General features: G+C 42.4%; 1 protein-coding gene across 8 annotated transcripts in view; it reads left to right on the plus strand.

The window, feature by feature from the left end:
• The window catches only part of SP110 (SP110 nuclear body protein), a 36,850-nt gene extending 13,714 nt beyond the window's left edge, over window positions 1-23,136 (plus strand). For 2 of the 8 annotated variants that reach the window (XM_059167773.1, XM_059167772.1), the window contains exons 8-21: window positions 794-943; window positions 3,083-3,166; window positions 6,167-6,232; window positions 7,802-7,945; window positions 9,206-9,274; window positions 13,211-13,309; window positions 13,772-13,914; window positions 14,752-14,793; window positions 16,540-16,638; window positions 17,100-17,215; window positions 17,906-18,014; window positions 18,314-18,385; window positions 18,950-19,090; window positions 20,181-23,136. In XM_059167773.1, coding sequence (XP_059023756.1) covers window positions 794-943; window positions 3,083-3,166; window positions 6,167-6,232; window positions 7,802-7,945; window positions 9,206-9,274; window positions 13,211-13,309; window positions 13,772-13,914; window positions 14,752-14,793; window positions 16,540-16,638; window positions 17,100-17,215; window positions 17,906-18,014; window positions 18,314-18,385; window positions 18,950-19,090; window positions 20,181-20,291 — 1,445 coding nt within the window. In that variant the 3' untranslated portion in view covers window positions 20,292-23,136. Of the gene's footprint in view, window positions 1-793; window positions 944-3,082; window positions 3,167-6,166; window positions 6,233-7,801; window positions 7,946-9,205; window positions 9,275-13,210; window positions 13,310-13,771; window positions 13,915-14,751; window positions 14,805-16,539; window positions 16,639-17,099; window positions 17,236-17,905; window positions 18,386-18,949; window positions 19,091-20,180 lie in introns of those variants that run through there. The other 6 variants (XM_059167774.1, XM_059167775.1, XR_009351993.1 and 3 more) reach the window with 6 other exon arrangements.
• The last annotated feature ends 439 nt before the right edge of the window (window positions 23,137-23,575 follow it).

Genomic DNA, 23,575 nt, shown 5'->3' on the forward strand with positions numbered 1-23,575 from the left:
CAGACAGCAATTGACTAGCTATAGCTCTCTTTCTCATGATATGTGAAGAGCAAATGTGTCTAGGTAAGTGAAAGCAAGCGTTCCCTGTCTTTATTCTGTATGTATTTCCATGTCTCTGGGGGCGAGGGCTTCTTACAGAAGCACTGAGAAATCAAGGGAGTTTAATTTCCCCACAGTATGTCACTCTGGTACTTGATAAAAAATCAGACTCAAAGATATAAATATAAGTCCTTGGCAAAATGAAAGCATCCAGGACCTTGGGAAAGAACCCTAAACTTGACAAGCCCCACCTCAGGCATTGCAAATCCTCTGTGTTCCAGACTCTCACACTGTCACGGGGCCCCTCAATTCTTTAATACTTTGCACTCTCCCCACCAGAGGTACCTAAGGACATTGGATTTCTCCTGATCCATACCTAGGCCCTCAGGAACCTGAAGAGGTACTTTTAAACACTGCCCCTGAGCCAAAACAGACCACTTGGCCATTTTTATTCGGATGCGGCCGCCGCATATGGTGTCATACAACAGGGTCCAGGAAAGAAATTCTATTACTCTGGGATTCTGGTTAATTTCAACAGGTTATACAGGGGTGAGAGCAGATGGGAAGTCTAAGGGAGAAAGAAAGGTGCACACAAGAAAAATATGTAATTTTACAGAGAATAGCAGGAGAAAAATAAGACACAGGAGTTCAGAGATCTCAAAATCTGTGGGAGCTGGGGGCATGCGGGGGGGTGGGGGAGGTGCTTTCCTGGACACCCCGGTGAAAATTATTCACAAATCACTATTTGGCCCAGGGAAAGCCTCGCCTCAGCAAAGAAACCAAGAGAAGCTCCAAGTGGTGGAACAGGCAACTCAAACGAAGGACGATTCACCCAGGAAGTCAAATGTCATGCCAAGCGCCCAAAAAGCAAGCGCTGAAAGTGCCCAAAGCTCTGGACCGGAGGGTAAGGCCAGTGCCAGAATCTGCCATTTGAATGGTCGGTGTGGGAGGGTCTTTCACGGAACAAGCAGTGTTAGGCGGGTGTGTAAAGGTAACAGCAGAGGGAGGGAGAAGTGCAGAGACAGGTGTGTGTGACAAGAGGGACACAGATCTGTTGTACCTGTGGACATTTTGTGCAGAAACAGCTCTGTCCACACAGTACCGCTGACCTCAGCGGTGACCTAAGACAGCAGCTCTCAACCTTTTTGGTCCCAAGACTTCTTTACACTCATCAAAATTACGGAGTACCCTAAAGACCTTCTGTTTCTGTTGTTTATATTTATCTGTATGTACTTCATTAGGCATTAAAACCGATCGTTTAAAAATATTTATGTGTTAGTTCATTTAAACATAACAGTAATATACCAACTACCTATTAACATAAATGATATATTTTCATGAAAAACAAATATATTTTCCAAACGCAAAAACTGGTAAGAAGACTGGCACCATTTTACATTTTTACAAACCTCTTCGTGTCTAGCTGAATTCAAGACAGCTGGATGTGTGTAGTTGCTTCTGTGTTCGATCGGTTGGGAAACATTGCTTTGGTGGGAGGACAGGAAGATAATCCAGCTTCATGAGGATCTGTAGTTCCAAAGGGTGGAGTATTTAAACAGTTTCTTGAGATGATTCTTTGATATTGCACCCAAAAGGAAGAAGGGATGGTTTCTTAAAGGTTAGTTGTGAATTAGCATCTGAAACCACAGCAATTAACTTCTTACACCCTTCTGAAACTAATAATACACTATATGTTAATTAACTGAATTTAAATAAAATAAAATTTAAAATTTTTTTAAATTAACTTGTTATACTCTGTTGCAATACAACGCATTGTGCCATCTTGCATTTTAAATGGCATATCTGCTTACACAGGATTTTACAGTATCTCGAACATTTGGAAAATATTGGTTCACTGAATTCGACACTAAGCTTGCAGCTCAATCACACGAGTATTTTTCTCTTGACATTCATGCTTCAAGATGTAGCGAACTGCTTTAGATAAACTCCCCAGTTTTCCACATAGACTATTAAAAAGATGTCTACACAGGGGCGCCTGGAGGGCTCAGTCAGCTAAGCATCTGACTCTCGACTTGGTTGCAGCTCAGGTTGTGATCTTACGGTCTTGGGATCCAGCCCCACATCAGACTCTGTGCTCAGCGAAGAGTCTGATTCTCTTTCCCTCTCCCTCCTGCTCACTGTCTCTCTCAAATAAACAAATAAAATCCTTAAGAAAAAAAAAGATATATACTCAAAGGTAGAAATTTAATAAAGTTAATAATTTTCATTGTTTCATCAGGAACATTCTTAAATGAAACTGGCTTCTTTTTTCTTCTTCTTCTTCTTTTTTTTATGGTCTGTGGCAGAGAAAACTGTATGCGGTTTAGGGACACTGCTTTGATTTGTCCTAGGGTACCAGCAGCTTTCCCTGCCATGACTGCTGCTCCACATGAAAACTTGTCAACATAGCGAAAAGGCAAAGATCATCTTAGTATGGGACCAGTTTTGACCTCAAAGATCTCCTGAAAGGGTTTCTGGGACACCCCAGGAATTCACAACTTCACTTTGAGCTTCTGGTCCAGGGGCTCAAATGACTGCCCGTCACTGGATATCTCCCTTGGTAGAAGACAAGCTACTGCCCAGCCTTGCTCTGCTCCCCCTCCACAGAGGCAGACAGACCCAGTAGTAGAATCATTCTCAGAAAGGGTTATGGAGGGGCACCTGGGTGGCTTAGTGGGTTAAAGCCTCTGTCTTCAGCTCAGGTCATGAACTCAGGGTCCTCGGATGGAGCCCCACATCAGGCTCTCTGCTCAGCGGGGAGCCTGCTTCCCTCTCACTCTCTGCCTGCCTCTCTGCCTACTTGTGATCTCTGTCTGTCAAATAAATAAATAAAATATTTTTATAAAAGAAAGAAAGAAAGAAAGAAAGAAAGAAAGAAAGAAAGAAAGAAAGAAAGAAAAAGAAAGAGTTTTGGAGGTACAAGCAAGACCTGGAAACTCCTGCCTTCATCACAAAAGGTCTTTCCTGGGACCTCTGGAAACTCCTATGGGACTTTCCAGAGGATATTCTGAGATCTGAAAGAAATGTCTTTTATTTTTTTCAGAAACCAGTGATGACTCACCAGAAATGAATGAAGAAAAGAGCCTCCAGGAGGAGCCGCCCAGCACAGCACCAAGCACCCCACATGGTAAACAGGAGGGATTGCAAGTCCCTGCATGCAGTCCCCAGGAGCCCAAATTAGAACTGTTTGACTCTAAATTAGTGTTTCTCAACCTTTTTCAATTATCACTGCCCTCAGGATATTTTTTCCTAATCATGAACACAACCTATGATATTTTAATACCACAAATATATTATATATCTGTTTATGTTTAGATAGCTAGGTAGATAATTATTTTGAGGAGGAACAAATATGTCTCTCCATATACTTTATACATAAAGAAAATGATTTCCCACCCCAATCCCCAAGTCAGCTTTTTTCTACCTAGGAGCAGTACCACTACTGCTGAATGTGTTCTAAATACATTCATGGTACTCTATTGGAAGTTCCCAAATCATGGAACAAATCTTTCCCAAGACCCAGATTTCTGTGTTGCCCACTTGACCTTTCTGGGAGAGTTGGGAAGAGACCAGCTCATCATAAACACAAATGCAACTGTGTTTGTGTTTCCTATAAGCAACTGAGGGGTTACAGCTGACACGGCTGTGGGCATGCATTGACAAACGGTGAGGGGAGTGCACCCTCACCACCGCTACCATTGGCCATTTGCTACCACTATCCTCAGAGGGGAAAAGAATATGAATATTTTTCTGTGCGTTGGCAATGTGGTCATTGTGTCACAAAACCACAGAATGCAACTCTCAAATGACCACTATTTATTGTCAGAAAGAATGGGTAAAATTTGCCCACCTTGAAATACAAATGATCATTTTAACAGTTTCTCCCATATTACACTAACTTATATAGAAATACTTCAAATTTTCTCATGGATAATTTCATTTTATTTGTACAACAAACCTTGAAAAAGGTTGAATAATGATTTCAAATTTTACAGATGAGACTGAGACATGTCAAGGATGAGTGGGTTTTTCCAAGATCCCATGGATAAAGGATGGTGGCATAAGACAAACACCTTGGTCCCCTAGAACTTTCTTCAGACCCCATTATAATGGAAGAGACCTAAATAATGTTGTCAACTCTTTGCCAACTCAGTAATGTCTGAAATGAGGTGGTCACAAGTTTAAAGCCTCTTTAAAATGACTTTATCTTATTACTTTCTAGATCCAAAAAATAATGGAAATAAACCATCTTTGGAAAGATCACCTGGGGAAAAGCCTAAGTGTAAAGAACCTATTCGGTCTCTGTTAGGGTGGATCTAATGTTACTTTTTTGGGTAGTTAACACTCTTCCAGGCTATGAAAGACATGCTAGACCATAAAAAGATTTGTGCTTTTTAAAATAGTAATTTATTTTTTTTTCAACATAAAAAAATTTCCACACTATAAAAGCAATATGCAGCCGCCATTGAGATTAGCTTGCTGTGTGGGACAAAAACCACCTTTCTCCTCAAGAACCAGTGGCTGAAATAAGAGAGCTTACTTATTTCTCACTCCCATGTGGAGGTAGGCTAGAATCTCAAACTCCTTAGTTATTGTACCACCATTCCCAGAGGGTGGCATCCCCTCACTGGGCCCAGCTAGCAGGTCTACATTCCCACCAAAGGAAAGAGGCAAGGTCTAGGAGGGTGCGTCCCCTCCATTGAGGACACCATCTGTAGGTTGCATTTAGACATTCTGTTACCATTTCTTTACTATGAGTGACCCAACTACACCTGACTGCAAAGGAGGCTGGGAAATGTCATTTTTATTCTCGAAGGACAGGTATCCAGCTCAAAATCCAACCACTTGATGAGCAAAGAAAAGTGACACCAGAGAAAGCTGAATAATCAGCAGTCCCTGCCCCATGTACCGTGGTGGTGAGCAATGCTAAGTGCTCACCATTATTTCCAGTTCTCTTCCCAGCCCTGGATGCTGCATTTCCCAGCTCTTTGCAGGAGATAGGGCGGCGATCACAGGTCTGGCCAATAAGCTGGTGCTAGGGTCACTTCTGAGTCAAAACACAGAAGAGCACTGTGCCACTCTGCACCTCCTCCCCCTGACTACAGAAGTGTGTGGAAGAGGGAGGTGCCAGAAGCATGGGTCTCAGCCCCACCGCAAAGGCTGCGGGGAAACTCCAAGTCCCACAAGGGACTCTGTGTGACTGAGACATAACACTGTGAACATGAAGCCACCAAACTGTGGTTTTGTTTGTACTGTAGCATAAGACTATCCTGGTCTGTGTGATACAGTGTTCTCAATAATCACAAAGTGAAACTCCTATTTCATATCTGCTTCCCCTAGTTTATTTCTGTACCTTAGACATCTGCATACATTATCTCATTCTATATATATACATAGAAGCTCACACTATAGGGTTTATAAACAGCTTTTTAATTATATACTTAATACACATATCTGCATATCAATGTTATCTATTTTTCTTTCTTTTAGTTATACAGCACATTATTGTATAATTAGCAATTTAGTTTAAATAATCGCCCATATGACGGACAGTTAGGCTATCTCTAATTTTATATGAAAATAGAAATCATGTTTGTATGTGTTTGTATCTTTGCACACATGTCCAATTGATTTCCTCAGAATTAATTTCTAAGTGCAATTACTTGGTTAGAGCCTGCACATCTTTGATTTTATCTATGTAGGCAAATTTTATATATACTGAAATTTCCCTCATTTTTTGTCTTAATATTATAAGGATGTTTTTTAAAGTGTGGGGATTTTTTATTTTTTAAACATTCAAATCTATTCATCTTTCACCTTTATGATTTTTATCCTTAAGTTTTAACTAAGTAAATCTCTTATATGTGGCTTATAACAATCTATTTTCTTCTACTCTCGAAAAACTAGTTATAAACTTGAAAAAAATTATATATTTTGTTTTATTTATTTTTTAAATGGCATATTTTAAATGTTGATAATTTGGTATATCTATTACTTCTTTGTTCAATTCTTTTTTTATTTCCAAATAAAAAAGAGTATTTTTACATAAATTTATTTATAAAGTATTGATATTTTAAGCTTGAAGATCAATATTTATAGCCATAAGTGATTTTTTTTCCTGTTTTAGGAAAGAGGACAGAAAAATATAATCTTCCATCTTCAAAAAGAAGACAGGAAAGAAAGCTCCCAAGAAGTAAGCAAGAAGAATGAAGCTACTATTCCCTTGTTCAGGGGCTTACCTGGATAACCAGTATGACCTCCTCCAGCCACATGGCCATCTGGGTATCCCTGGAGCACAGACAGTCCCATCCTTGCCTCCTAGACCACCCTATTAAAGGACATCCCCTCACAAAAGAAGGAGAACCCAGACACCATGTTGGTTCCAGCAGACTTCTTTCCTCTTATCAGTAGGAGGAATAGGGTGGAACTGGATAGGAGGTGTCAGACAGTTTTGAGATTAGGACTGTCTAGTCTGGCTCAGAGCAAGGATGAGTAGACCAAGCAAATCTTAATGGACAGGCAGGATTCAGACTCCCAGTATCAAACTGGAGTTAGATTTAGAATTACTGAGCATTCAAAATCACCTGGATCGACTCATGCTTGTTTTTCTTGTATCTACTCCATGCATGAAAATTGGATTAGTTGCAGTTTAGGGGAAAAAAATTTGTGAAACTGCATTTTTTAGTTCCTCTGCTTCATCTCTCTGCTGTCCTTGTCTCCCTGAACTCTCTCTCTCTCTCCTACATTTCTCCTTCCCTTTTCCTTCATACTTTTACTCAAAACTATGTATCCAAGGTGTGCCAATCAGTAAGGATTTCCTTGGATTCCTGGCCATTCTGTGAGGACCCTGGGAGGGCATCTCCCCTCGGCTCCCAACATGCTTCATGACATAAACACCACTGCTTTGGACATGCTCCGAATTTTCCTGCTTGTTTCTAGGGCCTCTCAGTCTCGGGTTTGACCCAGGAGGGGACTCAGATCTCCTTGCTTGCCTTCTTCTTCCCCTTCTCTCTTTTTCCTGATTTCAACCCCATCACCTTCCACAGCTGGAGGAAATTTAGTCTTTGTCATATGCTTCTTTACCAATGACTTCTAGGAAAACTTCACATTTAGACCTCCAAACTTGTATTCTTAGCCTATAACGGTAATTTTTGGAACTTAGAAATCCCTTGGGCTCTCAACAAGTTCTGTGTTTCAAGATTTAGTATGAGGTCTCCAAAACAGCCTCTACTGAGCAGTGACATCTCAGTTCTAGCCAGGATCTATCCTTTCCCAGATACTTATTGATATAATAATTAGGGAACCTTGGGCCATTGTGATTCATAAGGATAAGAAATACATCAGTTTAATATTTTCAAAAATATGCTCCCCTTATATATTCAGTCAACAAAGGCGAATGGAGTGTAAGGTATGTGCCAGGTCCATGTCCCAGGTCCAATGGGTTCAGCAGTGAGCAAATCACAAATATCACTGCCCTCATGAAGTTTACATTCTAGTTGATGTGTAATAGACAAAAGGGGGAGTTGACGGGGAGAAAGAGAAACAAGATGAAGTATTGTTAGTTTGGGAAAGAAAAAAAGCTACACACAAAAAAGAAGAGGAATAACTATAAGAAAATAACATTAAAAATGAAGTACAAGGGTACAGGGATTTCCTGAAAGGTTGAGGACTGGGGTATGAGAGGGGAAGTCACTAAAGGGGGAGGAGGCAGTTCACTGGGGACCCCATTTAAACTATTCACAAATCGCTATCCCACATGCAGCCTCACCTAGGCCCGGAATCCAAGAGAAACTCCATGCGGTGGATCAAGCAACTGAAGGGAAAGGTGATTCAACCAGGAACTCTAAGATCATGACAAGGGCCCCAAAGGCAAGGACTGAATGTGTCCAAACCTCTGGACCAAAGGGTAAGCTGGGGACTGAATCTGCCATCCGATTGCTCAGTGTGGGAGGGCCTCTCAGGGGGCAGGCACAGGGTTGGGTATTATGTGAAGGAAATGGTAGAAGGGAGTAGAGCAGACAAGACAGCAAGGAGCTTCTGGACTGAGAGTGATTGTGGAAAGAAGTTAATGCAGTGCTCTCAACAAGCAGGTCAGTTCAGCTGTGCCACATGGACTCAACATGACCACTTCCCAGTGTCTACTGTTTACATTTCTGTTAGTAGAGTCACCACTGTTCCAATGGGTCTGAGGGCTTCTGTCAGATTCATGCTTGTTCCATGGGAGGAGTGGCACCAATCCTCAAAGTGGACACACTCTTAAGAGTATTTCTTAATGGCTTATTTCTAGATGTGAAGTAGCTAAATCAATATTTAAAATTAGCACAGACTGATGATCGTATTGTTGCCATTTTAGACTCCCATTGACAGCGTACAGATGCTCTTTTTCCTCCACCTCCACCAAAACTAGAAATAATAGAACTTTTCTGTGTTGACAGATTAAAAACAAAGAATGATATTCCACCCGTGTTTTCCTTGGAATCTTTTTGCATCTTGCTTGTGATAGATTGTATTACTGCTCACTGATATCTCAGAAGGTTATAAACCCTTGCCCTGTGGACTCCAGTGTGGCCATTCACTTGACTTGGCCAAAGAAATGTGGACAGGTGTGAGGGTCACTTCAAAGCCAAAGCTTTAACAACCTTTGTATCACCTTTTTCTCTGCCATGGGACCAACAGTGTTCTAGAGAGAGATTGCTCTGTTCCCAGGATCCATGTATGTCAATGACATGGAACTGCATATGATGAATGTATGTCAATGACACGGAACTAGCTTGTGATAAATGAGTAACATGAAGGAGAAGTACAACTGGGTTGTTCTAAGCCAGCACTTGGCAAACTTTTTCTAAAAGGGCCAGATAATGGTTCAAGATTTGTCGGCCATACAGTCTCCAGTGCAACTACTGTACACTGCCACTGTAGAATGAAAGGAGCCAGAGACAATTATATATAAGCAAATGCAGATGAAACTTTATTTTTATTTTTTATGTTTATTTTGTTAGATTTTACTTATTATTACTTAATGTTCATTTCACAAGATTCATATCTATCTTGTTTCTCCAAAGTGGTAGAAAGACAGAAAAAAATTACATTAAAATAGTTGATATAGAAAACATAAAAATCTGTTTCAAACTATTGATGACATTAATTTCTTTCATTTTTTTTTTAGAGAAGAAAAGGAAAAAAGATGTTGATTCAAGTTCAACAAGAAAGTGTCAGAAAAACATTCCTCCAAAGGGTAAGCCAGAGGCAGGGACTGTCCATCAGATTGCATGGCACCCTGGCCAGCAGCTGATTGTCTGTCTTCCTGTCTTCTTCTCTTTCCTTCCCATCCTTGTCCTCCTCTGCATAGGTTCTCACCTGCATTCTTCTCTGCTCTAACAAAATGTCACACCTGACACTCCAGGTGAAAGCCAGTGCATACCTTGGGTTGCCTACCCAATCACCAACTTCTCCACTGGGATGGATTCTTCAACACAGAATCCACCAACAAAGACCCAAAATGTTTAAGAGAAAATGACTGAACCCATGAGTCAAGTTCTAACATCAACTTCTACTTCCTTCATTGTAAAATTTGGTGAAAACTCTTAGGGAATCAAGGCCCTGATGGTGTTCCTATTTGCAGAGAGCTGAACTTTCTCTTCCTGTGATAGACAGGGGTGCCGGACTGGTCTCTGTGGATCAGCCCCTTGGCTTGCTTCTGCCCCCTGCACTCCGAGACCTCTTGGGGTCATTCTCCCCCTCTCTTCCTCCTCCTTTTCCCCCTCCTCTTTTTCTGCCTGCACTCATTTTTCTTCTGCTTTTGTGACACTTCTTCAGCACTATCTTCTCTCACTCTCCCTTCCCTTTATGGTTCAGTGACATTGGTCTTTTTTTCCCCATGAATGTATTGAATTTACTGTTGAGGTAGAACAGGTGCTACTTGAGGTAGGGCCCACAGACTGGGGCCATTGACAAGTCTGTGGCAGGTCTGCAAAAAGAAGGAGCTTATAAATTATCTGCGACACTGAACACTGTCTTTACAGACCATCTCAGTGGAGATGCCTTGATATCCATTTCTTTTTCTTTTTTCTTTCTTTCTTTTTTTTTTTTTTTTTTTTTTTTTGAGAGAGAGTGTGACAAAAGTAAATGAGTTCCCCAGGGGACACCTGGGCAGAGGGAGAGGGAGAGAGAGAATCCCAAGCAGCGTCCACACCCAGCGTGGAGCCCAACATAGGGCTAGATGCCACAACCTTGAGAGCCTTGATTCTATTTTGATCAAGCTGCTATCTCTTAACACATCACATGTTGAGTAGCGCTCATGTAATAGGCCTAAGAAAAATGCATGTACCATAAATGTACACCTTGAGGAATTAACACAAAGGAAAAACTCACATGTAGCTGGCACCTAGGTCAAGAAACACAACATAACCCACACCCACAATCCAACCCCTACCCACATGCTGAGTGCCCCCACTAGCCTGATTTCTCAGAGATGGGCCATTTTGAAACTAGATGCTATGTCCTCCTTTCCTGCTCATGACTTCCTCAGTGTGTCCCCCCTCATACACTCCCTCCCCAAAGCTAATAATCCCCCTTGCTCAACTTCCCTTTGCTTCACACCCTCAGGCCTCAACTTGAAGTAAGCATTCTCTGTCCCAGCAGGCAAGGATGAGTCTCCCTGACATGACTTCATAGAACCCGGTGTTGTTTTTCTTCATGGCACTTGTCACAACTATAATTAACTGTTGACTCTGTGAAGGGAAAATGAGATCAGTAAGCAGTCAATCTTGCTCATTGCTCTACGTCCAACTTCTTCATGCCTCACAGGGTTTATGCTTAAATAACTGCCAGATCAATATTTTATCCGTTCTTCTTTGCAAAGTATGAATACCAATATCAGAGCCTCAGTTTACTCATACAATGCAGTATGAGCTCCAATGACTACTACCATGGAGCTCCAGACCTTTCCCCAGGCTATGTCTGTCCATGAATGATTCTCACCTTTTGCCTTTTCCCTATGTTCATCTATCCAATCAGTAATTACTTTTTTTCCATTCTGTTTTTCCTTGTCTCTGTTAGGCTTTCTTTTTGTTTCCTCCATCATGCTTTTCATTCCCATGAACTCTCTTTGTTAATTGCTTACTTTTCATAACAGGTTCCTCACTATTTGCTCACACTTATAAATGGTGATCTCATAGATGTGGGAGAGCTCCAGGCAGGCCTTCTCCTCAGGGTTCCATCCTTAAAAGCCTGTTTGCAAGAGGAAGAATAAGCCAAATGCAAAATTATTGGGAACAGATCAGAGAGCTGTCCCTCCTTAGATACATGGTGGTGGCTTTGGAGCTACTCAGGACCCAAGGTCCTGCCTGACTTGGTAAGCTGCCTACACCAAGAAAAGGACAGAGTCTTGCTTGTGCCCACATCTCTGCACCCTGGCTTGCTGCCCAGAACTGCCAGCGCCACCCACTGTTCCTGCATCTGCTTATAAGGATGTCTGGGACCTGTATTTACCATAGGGAATTAAGAAATTAGTTCCATGAGACAGAGAATTATACAAGGTCCCCAGTGCCCTGCTAATCCCCCTTGGGATTTGCAGTAGTCCAAAGTTGCTTGTGGCTCTGCCTTGTCACCCACATTAGGAAACTCCAGGGACAAATCTTTCACTCAACTTTGACAATAATATGCACTTAACATAAACTTGCAAGTAAATTGCATAGTCAAGACTATACGCCCAGCCAATCTGGCTCCTGAGGCTGAGCTGTCATCCTCTGGGCCATATCAGTTGAGTAGCCAGAGTCTGGAGACAAGTAGTGAAGCCGGCCATTCCATGCAAGAATTCCGGCTGGCTCTTGAAACTAAGTTCTTCCTACCCCCTATTCCTACCCAGGCTTGCTATAGACCCTGCCCTTCCTAGACTGGACATCTTCTATCATTCTATTCAGGGGAGTCATCCTTTCAGTCCTCAGGGATCTCTGCTTTCTTATCTGACTCCAGTTCACATCTTTCCAAAGTAACTAATGGGTTTCTTCACCATTGATGCTGCTCTGTTCTTTTTCCAATGGTGCTCTCTTTTTCATACACTTCTTTTTGGTTTTTTTTTTTTTTAAAGACTTTATTTATTTATTTATTTATTTAACAGAGAGATTTAGATTTAGATTTAGATTTAGATTTAGATTTAGATTTAGAACAAGCAGGTGGAGCAGCAGCGTGAGAAGGAAAAGCAGGCTCCCTGCTGGGCAGAGAGCTGGACACAGGGTTTGATCCCAGGACCCTGGGATCATGACCTGAGCTGAAGGCAGAGACTTAACTGACTGAGTCACATAGGGGACCCTCCCTTTGGTTCTTTTAATAAGTATTTGAGAAAGTTGGACTGGTTGTTCACCTAGACTTATTCCACAAGTAACATCCTGTATAAGCAACATAAGCCATAGGAAGAGCTTTCTCCTTGCCCCCAGAGACAGCTCTTGCAGTCTCTCTGGAATGAATCCATCTACAGAGAGGCTGGGACAAAAAGAAGCAGGAATTGTTGATATTTATTTTAAACTTTTATAACTTCTTCTCCTGAATCAATATCCCACATCCCCACTCAGGGTTTCACAGTTACCAAATCTCTCCATGTGCAATTTGCAGATTAGTCTAGAGTTCTTGCGGGTTTTCTTTTTTATTCATAGGGAAAGAAACAGAAAAATAATAAAATGAAAAAGGACGCAAAAAATGAAGACTGATGATAGTAACTCAGTGCTAAGCATCACACTCATGCTGCCTTGGTTTAAATCAGGAGATAAGATTATAGGAAAAAACCTTTTCTCTAGCCACATGTGCACCACAAAATATTTTAAGCAGGCAACTTTTTTCACACAGAAGGATAAGCAGGATGCTTATGAAATAAAGGAAACTTAGGTGATGGCCAGTTAGCTTATGAATTAAAACCGTTATATGTTTTACTAACCATTTTGTTTGATGTAATGTTGGTGGCAATGGTTTGGTTTATTGGAAACTGCTCTGTCCATGTTAGCTAACCTGCCTCTTAAAATGGAAGACCCCCTGCCAGTTAACCAGAGGTTGTCTCTGGTGCCATTTACATGATAATTGTTATTACTATTATCAGAATTCAGGGAAAGGAAAATCCATGAAGAAAAGAGAATGAAGACTGAGCAACACTACACTCTTCTACTTTCCTTTCTACTTTCAGAAAAACCTGAAGATGAAACTGTAGATTTTCTCTCTCCTGAGCTTCCTGTGACCTGTGGTGAAGCCAAAGGGATTTTATACAAAGAGAAACTGAAACAAGGTGAGCTTCTCATTCTTCTCTTTGGAACCCCTAAAACCACTAGAAGAGAGAGAAGTGCCAGTGTGTTGAATCACCCAGAAAATGATCCCTGCAAGCGAGGTTCCTGAGAAAGAAGTGCTTGCTAAGAAAGAATTTTTAGTTTTCTGTGTCATGGTAAACCTGGCAGCTGGGCCACTCTACTCCCACAAGGAAGTCATCCATGGACCCAAAGGCACTACTTGCCTCATGTAGATGTCACAAAAAATGCAAATCCTCTCCTACTCCCACACCACTCCTGCAGGTTTTAGGGCTTCCTTCAGTCTGAGAGAGGAGGAATCCAGACTCTTTTGCTACTGCTCCCTCCCTACAGGGAGGCTCTCTGGACCCAGGCAGGTGGAACAACCATAATTAGGGATTTGAGGTTTAGGGTGAATTCACAGAGAATGAAATTGGATCTAGGAATAGTCCATCTTTATCTTACAGGCTCCTCAGAGAAGTGCATTCGGAATGAGAAGGGGGTTTGGTTCACACCAAAAGAATTTGAAATCGAAGGAAAACGGGCACATACAAAGAAATGGAAGGAGACTATATATTGCAGAGGAAAGACCTTAGGAGAACTGCTGGAGGTATTTAACAGGGAACAGATGGGTGATGGGTTTAATTCCTGGAAGGATAAGTGGAATTCCAATAGCAGAAATGTGAAGGAATTTCCTTTAGGATTCAAAAGCATGATTGAGAAAGAGCTAGATTTTTCATAGAAAAATTTGTGGGTGAGAAAGTTAGGAATGCAGAGTGGTGGTACCCACAGCAGAGAATGTTAAATGTGAGGAAAGAGCTGTGAGGGTGAGGTCTGGAGAGTTTTAAGAAGCTTAGACTGGGGGTATTAGGTGGGGTGAGCTAGGAGGAAGCCAGATAGAGACACAGACCTCTGAGACCTTCCTTGCACCCTCTGCCCAATAAAGACCTCCTCCATACCCAACTATCTGGACCCCTGGGTGACACCGTTCCAGACTATCCTGTCTATCAAGCAGTCAGTCAGTCCCTCGTTTATACTTCCCCGGCTCACAATCTATTCTGTGAGCAAAAAACAAAGCTAGTGGTCTTTGTGATCCCAGAACCCAACACAAAGCCTCCCCAAAACACTAAAAAAATTATCACTGGGATGGAATCATAAGGACTTTACCTACAGAAGGAAAAGTGGAGAGGAAAAAATGGGTGAGAAAAGAACTGGAAAGGACTAATGGGTCTTGGGCTTGAGAAATGGGGGAAAAACTTATTTTGTCAAGTGAAGTCCAGAAGAAGAACTGATTGGAGGATGGAGCTAATGTTTCTCTCAGACACCATGGGTTTGAGACTGAGTAGGATGTCCTAGTACAAATATTCACTAGGAAGTGGGAATTTCGATGTGGACAAAAGAAGAGGCTCTAGAATAACCTCAATCACTGACCCCTTCTCTCTTTCAGAAAGGACTTTTGCTCTGTCCTCCAAGAAGTGTCAAGAGAGAGGTAAAGAGCAGGTGAATTTCTACCACATTTTCAGTCTCCGTATTGCAGACTCTGCATCCAAAGGCTTACCTTTGAGTCCTCAAGTTCCCCAGCCCTGGGTCACCTTTACTTTTAGGCATTGCATCCTCATGACAATAGCATTGGCACACTGGTACATGTATGTGCCACCATAATTTCACAGTTCATTTAATATGGGGCCACAAATAACTCTTAAAATAAAAGGACAGAAACTGATGATGTACATGTGTTTTAGACCTGGATATTTGGATGAATACAGACCAAAGTTGTCAGAAATAGAGTGCTCTAGTTTGAAAAGTAATTATGAAATAGAGGTAGATAAGAACAGTATGTGGAAGAGCAAGAAGACCATCCTTGATTGAACGTAACTATTCCTCAATTCAACATGCTCAATATCAACAGTGCCAAAACAAAATAGTGTTTGAACTGGGCTTTGTCTCAGCAGAACATCCCTCCAGGTGAAAATGGCAGTCATCATTGTCTTGTGCTCTTCCTCCTCAACTTCTTCACTTGCTTAAATATGCCCTCCAGATACAAATCTCACTCATGAACTTCCCATTGATCTAAACCTTAGGCAGAGGCAATGGTGCCTTTCTCATGTCACCCTGGAGGCTGCCCTGACCCTTGGCTGGATTCATTAAAAGTTTAAAAAGCCAAAGAGTCCCCCAAAGCTGTTTATTTTATAAAATATCTTGTCCATGCTGATTTGAAATATCTTAATGTGTACAGGGGTGCTCCTTGTAATAGCCAAAAATTAGGGAAGAATACAAATGGCCATCATTATTATAAAACAAATGGATACATCTACTGACGGGTGTTCAAAAAAAAAAAAAAAGCATGGTCATAGACTCCTCCTTAGTCAATAGAAAACCACTCAAAGGTTCTAAAGTCAAGAAAGTTTCAGAAGTTTAAACTAGTAGTAGTAGTAGAAGGAACCCGATTTTGTTTATGTGACTATGTAGGTCTATGATTGAAAATATATCTGAATGAATTGGTTATTTTTGGCATAGGATTATATAAGACATTGTTTTCCATATTATATGTTTATGTACAGGTAGAAAATGTCCATTTATTACTTTTGTAATGAGCAAACAAAACAATAAAGATATTTTAAATCCAGAGCATTAATCAATGGTCCCAATATTATAGTTCCTTCTCACTCATAATGTTACACTGAGCAGGGAGCCCAACACAGGGCTCGATCCCAGGACAACAAGACAATGACCTGAGCCCAAGGCAAACGCTTAACCGACTGAGCCACCCAGGCATCCCTCCGAGTGCCTAGTTTTGAGAATGGACAAAACATTTCCATCCCTTATGTCCTCAGCCAGGTCCTTGTACTTGTGTCGTGGACAGTCGAGGGTAGTGGCAGGATTTCTCTCCTTAGATACGACTGATCCCCAGCTCCTTCAGTCCTTTCCTCCAGCTCCTGATGGTCTATTTCCCACCTTTTCAACACCCAGAAAGATGCCCCTTCCTGCCTCCTACCTTTAGTACAGAGAAAACATGTTCTTATGTATGGAGCCCCACTGTCCCTCTTGCGGGGTCAGGAGTAGAACCAGGGGCTCCTGCCTGTAGATTTTATCCAGCAATAAAAATCGCTTGTAGAATTTACTGGATCACATTTTAAGGCCATGAGAAAGACAATGATTTTAAAGGCTCACGAAATGACCCATTTATACAGCAGCTCTCTGTCTTTATGTTTCTGTTTTTTTGGCCATACATCAGGAACCATTCTGGGTCTGCCCAGCACACTTGCCTGCACACAGTGGACGGGACAGCTCTGAACCCAGAGGCACAGGCAGCCTGGGTGCCAGTCTGGCTCAGGTAGTAAGTTGTATCGACTCTGCAGAATAAAAAGACATCTCCCCTTTCCAAGCTTGTAAAATAAGATTGCCAAAAGCTGGGTTTTCTCAAATTTCATGTACTTCCAAACATCTGGGATCCTGTGAAAACAGATTTCAGTTCAGTAGATTTGCATCTCTAGCCAGCTCCCAGGGGATGCTGATGTTGCTGGTCCTCAGGCCACACTTTGTATACAAAGGGCTTAAAGCGTGCTCCATCCCTTCCAGCTCTGGCAAGGTGTGGTTCAAAGGCAGCTTGATGATTCTTGCCATTTGCCTGTTTGCGATAGGAAAGGCCACGCTCATCCCCCATTAGCCACCTCCCAGAGCACCATGGTCAGGCAGGTTGGAAACTTCCACTGGGCAACACACAAGGATGGCATGTTCCAAAGCCCCTCAGTGTCAGGGATGATCCCAGTGCTGCTGCATTCTCTCCGCTTCTAGGGAGAAAATTCCAAGGAATGTGAGGTGTGCTGTAGACGCGGACCACTGGTCTGCTGTGACACTTGTCCAAGAGCCTTTCATGAGGACTGTCACATCCCATCTGCAGAGGCAGAGAGGTTAGTGAGACGCAGCCTTGTCTTTTGCACACGGACTCTGCCCAGGCTCTGCCTCTAGTGACTCTTCTCCAGGCAGAAGAGCAGGACCTGTGAGCATCATGGCTCAGGTATGACCCAGAGCAAGAGGATGGGGTCTATGTTCCATGTGGTTTCGTGGCAGACTCTACTTCTAAGTCTGTGACCCAGCCACCTTGCCTCCACCTTGCCACTGCCCCTGGCGAGCATCCTCTCCTAGTTTTACAACCCTGACTCCCATCACTGGGGATTGAGGATGGGAAACACCAGCTGTTTATGTTCCCCGCTTTTTCAGAAAAGGCAGGAAACATGGCTTGGTTCCTGCATTTTACCACGGGCTCAACGGACTGATAGAAACCTGGGTCCCCAGGGGTTAAGCCCCAGTTTTGACACGTGGGTATGACATGCGGGGCACCTCATCTCGGGGAAGCACAGCCCACCATGCACCCTGACACCACTTTCCGTGCACTGAGCCCCCTCGTGCCACTCTCAATGGGAGGAGGGTCATGGGCTCAAGTCCTGCTTGGGGGGTCTTGGACACTCCGGGAGGTGTCCCCCTCACCTCCCAGCTGTGTTGTCCCTCGGCCGTGCCTGAAAAGAGGACGGTGGCAGCTGTAGGAACAGGGTCTGTTTCCAGGGTCCTGGCCCTTGCTCACTCATCCCCCACCTTCTCAGGAGCCCGTGGACTTGCACCTTCTGCCGGATAAAGGAGTCTTCAGGAAGGCAGCCGTGTCACGGGGTATCTGAGGTCCCGGAGGGGCAGATGCAGCCTGAGGAGCGGTTGGTGAGTTGGGTGCCAACCCCAAGCCTTCTCACCCCAGACACGTGAGAAGTCCAACAGGTAGAGGGGGAGGGAAAGGGCGCCCACAGGTGCCTGAGGGAGCCTGCAGTGTCTGGCTTCCGAGGATGGCGACTCGGCGCCCAAAGTCCAGAGTTCGATGCACCCCGCGGCTCTTTCGCAAATGTGGCTGGACAGCCGGCCATGTGTAGCTGCGCCCTCTTGTGCCTGTCTGTCTGGGCACAGGCCGGGCTTCGCTCTCTCGGAGCTGCATTTCCCTTTAAAGCTCTCTTCACATTTTACAGAAATGTGAGTTCCTCCTCTTGAAGGCCTACTGTCATCCACAAAGCTCCTTTTTTGGAGAAACCCCACATAACGTAAGTGACATTTCATGGTTCTTGTTCTCTGGGCATCTCTTTGACGGAAAGCTCTCTCTGGAATTTAGGAGTGTGACCCCTAAGGGCGCCGGCTGTTGGCCGAGAGCGGGTTTAGTTGCACAGTCTAGGAGGGGGGGACACCCCTGTTCAAACCCCATCCTCTGCATCCGGGTTCCGGGAGCCCTGGGGGACTTGCTCTGCCTCAAGTGTACCTCAGTTTCTCTTTCTCTTAAATGAGAATGTCTTTCTTACAGTCGGCAGAGGGTTTAGAGCCCTTCTCATGGAGACTTCAAGTCCCGCCTCCACCATTGTTTAGCTGTGAAATCCTGAGTAGGTTGTTTAAGGTCTCCCTCCTTTGGCTTCCTTGTCTGGAAAACGGGCGTAATTATAGTACCAATCTCACAGGGTTGTTGTAGGATCATGTTAACCTAGTGGCAGTGCTTAGACCAGATCTGGCATAGACAAGTCCAGTGCTAATATCATCACTTCTGCTGGATTCCTGTTGGATCCCTTCCAGGAATAATGGCGGTGCCAATATCACTCTTTTGGTGGCTTTGTCCCTAGATTCGAGATTATGGAGAACCCTTTAAGGAAGCCATGTGGTTGGACCTGATTAAGGAAAGGCTGAGTGAGAACGTTTACACAGTGGCGTGGTTTGTTCGTGATGTGCGCCTCATCTTTAGCAACCATAAAACATTTTACAAGGTAAAGGGTGTCTCTTGGCACCCCTTTCCACTTTTCCCTAATTTCTGGGGCAGCAGAACTTTGCAAGAATTTTACCAATCTGGTCCTAGAGAAAGCTCAAAATGAGTTGGATTACAGAAGAAAGTGGCCTCTTAACTTCAGGGGTTGAGAGGAATTCAGACAGAACAGGGAGAGGGAAGCATCCTTCCCTGAAAACAATCTGTCCCCAATTCTAGAACAGGGGGATAGTCGTGCGGAGAACAGCCCATCTCATCCTGCCTCGTTCAAATGGGGAGGAAAGGTGATTTATGGTTAACTTTGTTCTCCATGCCTCAGAAATACAGAAATGAACAAAGGAATTCAACTTCATGAAATAAACTCCCAGGATGCTCATGCTTGGATTTTTTTACTCCTAAATTTTCCAGGGGACCCAAACCTCCAGAATTGCCCTCAGAGGGTGTTGGGTTCATCCTTTGCCCGCAGTGAGAGACAACTAGTTGAGTTATCTTGCAAGCCAACAGGTTGTTAACTGTAGTCTGTTGAGTTTATCCTGATTTATACTATCATTCGTACAGATACTTCTTGGGAGGTATTTAAGGAAGATTTCCATTTCCACCCAGCCACCTTCCCTTCCTCCATGGCACAAATTGGCCTGTTCATGAAGACACAAATTCTAAACTAGTGTCAGCTTGTGGAGCTGGAGGGAAAATCTATCCTGGGAGCCCCTCCATGCCTGGCCCACTGTCAGCCTTGGAGAACGGAAGGTTCAACCTTCCTTCAGAGGGTGGACTTTCAAGAAATGCTTTATCTCTGTCTGTTTTATCCCAAGCTCAGGCTTTGCAGTGATTAAAATCAGCTCTCCAGTCCTGACCACCGGTCAGGTCCAAGTTAGGAATTGGGCAGAGGCTTGTCCATTTCAGTATTGTGGCATCAGCATCTCCCTGTGCCCTGCGCACTCTGCCTGGCTGCTGGGGAAGCACAGTATTCAGGATAGGCAGGGTGGGGCTCTAAAAAAAAAAAAATTTAAAAATGCAAGTGTTTTGATAGTCCTAATTCTTTATCCTTAAACGTCTGTTTGTTTGCTTTTTTTTTTTTTTTTTTTTCCTTTCAGGCTTCCAACTTTGGTCAGATAGGACTGGACTTGGAGGCAGAATTTGAAAAGAACCTCAAAGAGGTGTTTATTTTTTGCAAAGCCAATGAGAACAGCTTCCAGACTCGTTGACCCTGTTCTAGAAAGACTAAGACACCCCAACTTCAGGACCCAGATGACATGACCCTGGTCACCTTTAGATAGCCAGTGAGTCTGGGATGCTATTGGCTACCCTCTTGACTCAAAGCCAGAGCCTTCATACCATCAGCATGCCTTCTTTTTTTTTTTTGTTTCATTCTTTCTACACCTAAAAGTGTGTGCGTGTGTGTGTAAGATACACCTCTAATCCCCAGCCAAAACCATAAGCCTCTTCTTTGTCAATATTTCCATCTCTCTTCTCCCACAGTTATCTAGTCTCTTTTTCTCAACTAAACTACAGGGATAATAGCTTCAGAATTTCTACAGTCCAACCACTATGAAAAAGAAACCAAGTTGAATCTTAAATTGTGTGGAAATTATTTTGTTTCTTTTTTATATGTATATTCTGTTATATTTTGTTTCTGTTATATAGATATATAATTTATATAAATAAATATATTTTATGTATACATGATATGTTATTTATACCATTATATATTTCATATACCATTGCAGAGAGTACTTTTTAGAATTTTGCACTTGTATTTGTGAATGAGATTGGTCCGTAAGTTTCTGTGTACTGTCAAAATCAGATGTAGGGCTATCTCAGCTTGGCACAAGTATGCCTAAAACTTTCTACCTTTTATGTGCTCTGGAATAGCTTATAATGTTTTCAATGAACCAACTCATGAAATTATATAGCCTACTGCTCTTTGAAGAGGTAATATTGACCACGTTCTTTGCTTTTTCAGGGTCATTAAATGATTCAGATGTTCTCTTGCTTTTTGAATCAGTTCCAATTTTAGTTTTCTAAGAAGTCATTCATGTATGTGTTGTTTTGACTTGGCCTTATTTCTGCCATATTATTTTATTCCTTCTCTTTGGAATACTTTCATGTGATTTTAGTCTATATTTTCTTTGTTTTTGCCATCTATTCTGGAAGACCTTTGTAAGAGTTTTTAATTTTAATATTTACCTGCAAGCTTTCCAAATGTGTTTTTAACTTACTTTTTAAATGTCAGAGTCTGGGGTGCTTGGGTGGCTCAGTCTGTTGAGCAGCTGACTCTTGATTTCAGCTCAGGTCATGATCACAGGGTCCTGGGATTCAGCCCTGCACAGCAGGCTCTGAGCTCAGTGGGAAGTCTGCTTGACATTCCTCCACCCCCCTGCCCTTCTCCCTGCTTGTGCTCTCTCTTTCAAATAAATAAATAAATCTTTTAAAAGATAAATAACTAAATGTCAGAGCCAAAAATAAAATATCTTCAGTGAGCCACATATTTAAGCCAAGGTGTTCATCACCTCTTATGCCCCTTGGTTTCCTAATTCAAACAGGGAAGAATTCACTATTTTATAATATAGCTATTTATTATCATTATTAAATGCTTACTTTTACTTTGTATTATTTTAGTTTTATTCAATTATATTATGTAAATCATTATTTTGTTATTTTTTACATTATAGAAATTATTTGTTACTTCAAATAACTACCAGAATGGAAAAGCAGAAGTTAAAACCACGATACCCCAGCTTCAGAACAGCAACATTAATGCTGTGAATCAGTGTCGCTGGTCTCTTCTTGGCAATGACTTCTCCTTGCTTCTTTTTCTGCTCCTTCTTTCAGTCAGTGTATCTTTAGGTAATTTTTTTTTTCAGCAATTTTAAAAGAAGAGTACACAGGTGGCATGTTTTCCGAGACTTTGCATAGCTCTGAATGTCTTCTCTGTTTTCATAAATTCACTGTTGGGCTACTATACACACACACACACACACACACACACACACACATATATTTTAAAGACTTTATTTATATATTTGACAGAGAGAGAGAGCACAAGTAGGCAGAGAGGCAGGCAGAGGGAGAAGGGGGAAGCAGGCTCCCTCCCTCCCTCCCCGAGGCAGGGCTCAATTCCAGGACCCTGGGATCATGACCTGAGCCGAAGGCAGAGGTTTAATCCACTGAGCCACCCAGGCGCCCCTACAATATGTATTTTATCAAAACTTCTCACCTTCAAAATCAACTTAGACTTTGGTCCACTGTGTTTGGGCATTTTCGTCCTATACCTGTGAAGTGTGCTTCTTTGTTAGTGTGTAGACACATAGCGGGTTTCCTTGTTTTCTCTATACTTACATATTTTTGACAGGACAGGATTCGGTATAATATTCTTATCATTGATCTTGCCTGGCACTCTGCCCTTCCAATATACATACCCAGTTATTTTTTCAGCAGCTGCATTAAATCTTTCTGATCCTTTTGTTCTGGGCTCTCTTTCAAGAACATCTATTATCCATACGCGGCTCTCTGCTCTCTGGCTTACCTATTTATCATTTAAAAAAAAGAAAAAAGAAGTTCCGGGAAGCACTCCTCTTCTGAGGTCATCAGTCTAAGATTTAAATATACTTATTCAAAACAATTACAATTCTATGGTCAATATTTTCAATGATTTTTTTTAATTTTTTAAATTTTTTATTTTTTTATAAACATATGATGTATTATTAGCCCCAGGGGTATAAGTCTGTGAATTGCCAGGTTCATACAGTTCACAGCACTCACCATAGCACATACCCTCCCCAATGTCCATAATCCCACCACCCTCTCCTGACCCCCCTCCCCCCAGCAACCTTCAGTTTGTTTTGTGAGATTAAGAGTCTCTTGTGGTTTGTCTCCCTCCCGTTCCCATCTTGTTTCATTTATTTCTTTCCTACCCTCTAAGTCCCCCACGTTGTTTAATGATTTTTTCATCATTTCAATCATGCTAATTGCTCTCTATCAACCTAGCAAACTTTTCTTATCACAACACTTTTCTTTTCTCAAAACATAAATAAAAACTTACTGCCACTACTAAGTTGTCCTGACCTGTGTTCCTGATTTCTTCATTCTTATGTAGTGTCAATGGAAGAATGTTATAGACTGAATTGTGTCCACCCCCCCAAATTCCTATGTTGGAGCTTTAACACCCCGTGCACCATACTTGGAGATAGGGCCTGTAAGAAAGGGTTAATGGTTAAATGAAGTCACAAGTGCAAGGCCTTAGTGAACTAGGATGAGTGTTCCTATAAAAGGAGGAAGAAGGGCGTTTGGGTGGCTCAGTGGGTTGAGCCGCTGCCTTCGGCTCAGGTCATGATCTCGGGGTCCCGGGATCGAGTCCCACATCGGGCTCTCTGCTCAGCAGGGAGCCTGCTTCCTCCTCTCTCTCTCTCTCTCTGCCTGCTTCTCTGCCTACTTGTGATCTCTGTCAAATAAATAAATAAAATCTTTAAAAAAAAAAAAAAAAAAAAGA

This window comes from Mustela lutreola, chromosome 3 (genome assembly GCF_030435805.1).
Source record: "Mustela lutreola isolate mMusLut2 chromosome 3, mMusLut2.pri, whole genome shotgun sequence".
In the NCBI taxonomy this organism is placed as follows: Eukaryota; Metazoa; Chordata; class Mammalia; order Carnivora; family Mustelidae; genus Mustela; species Mustela lutreola.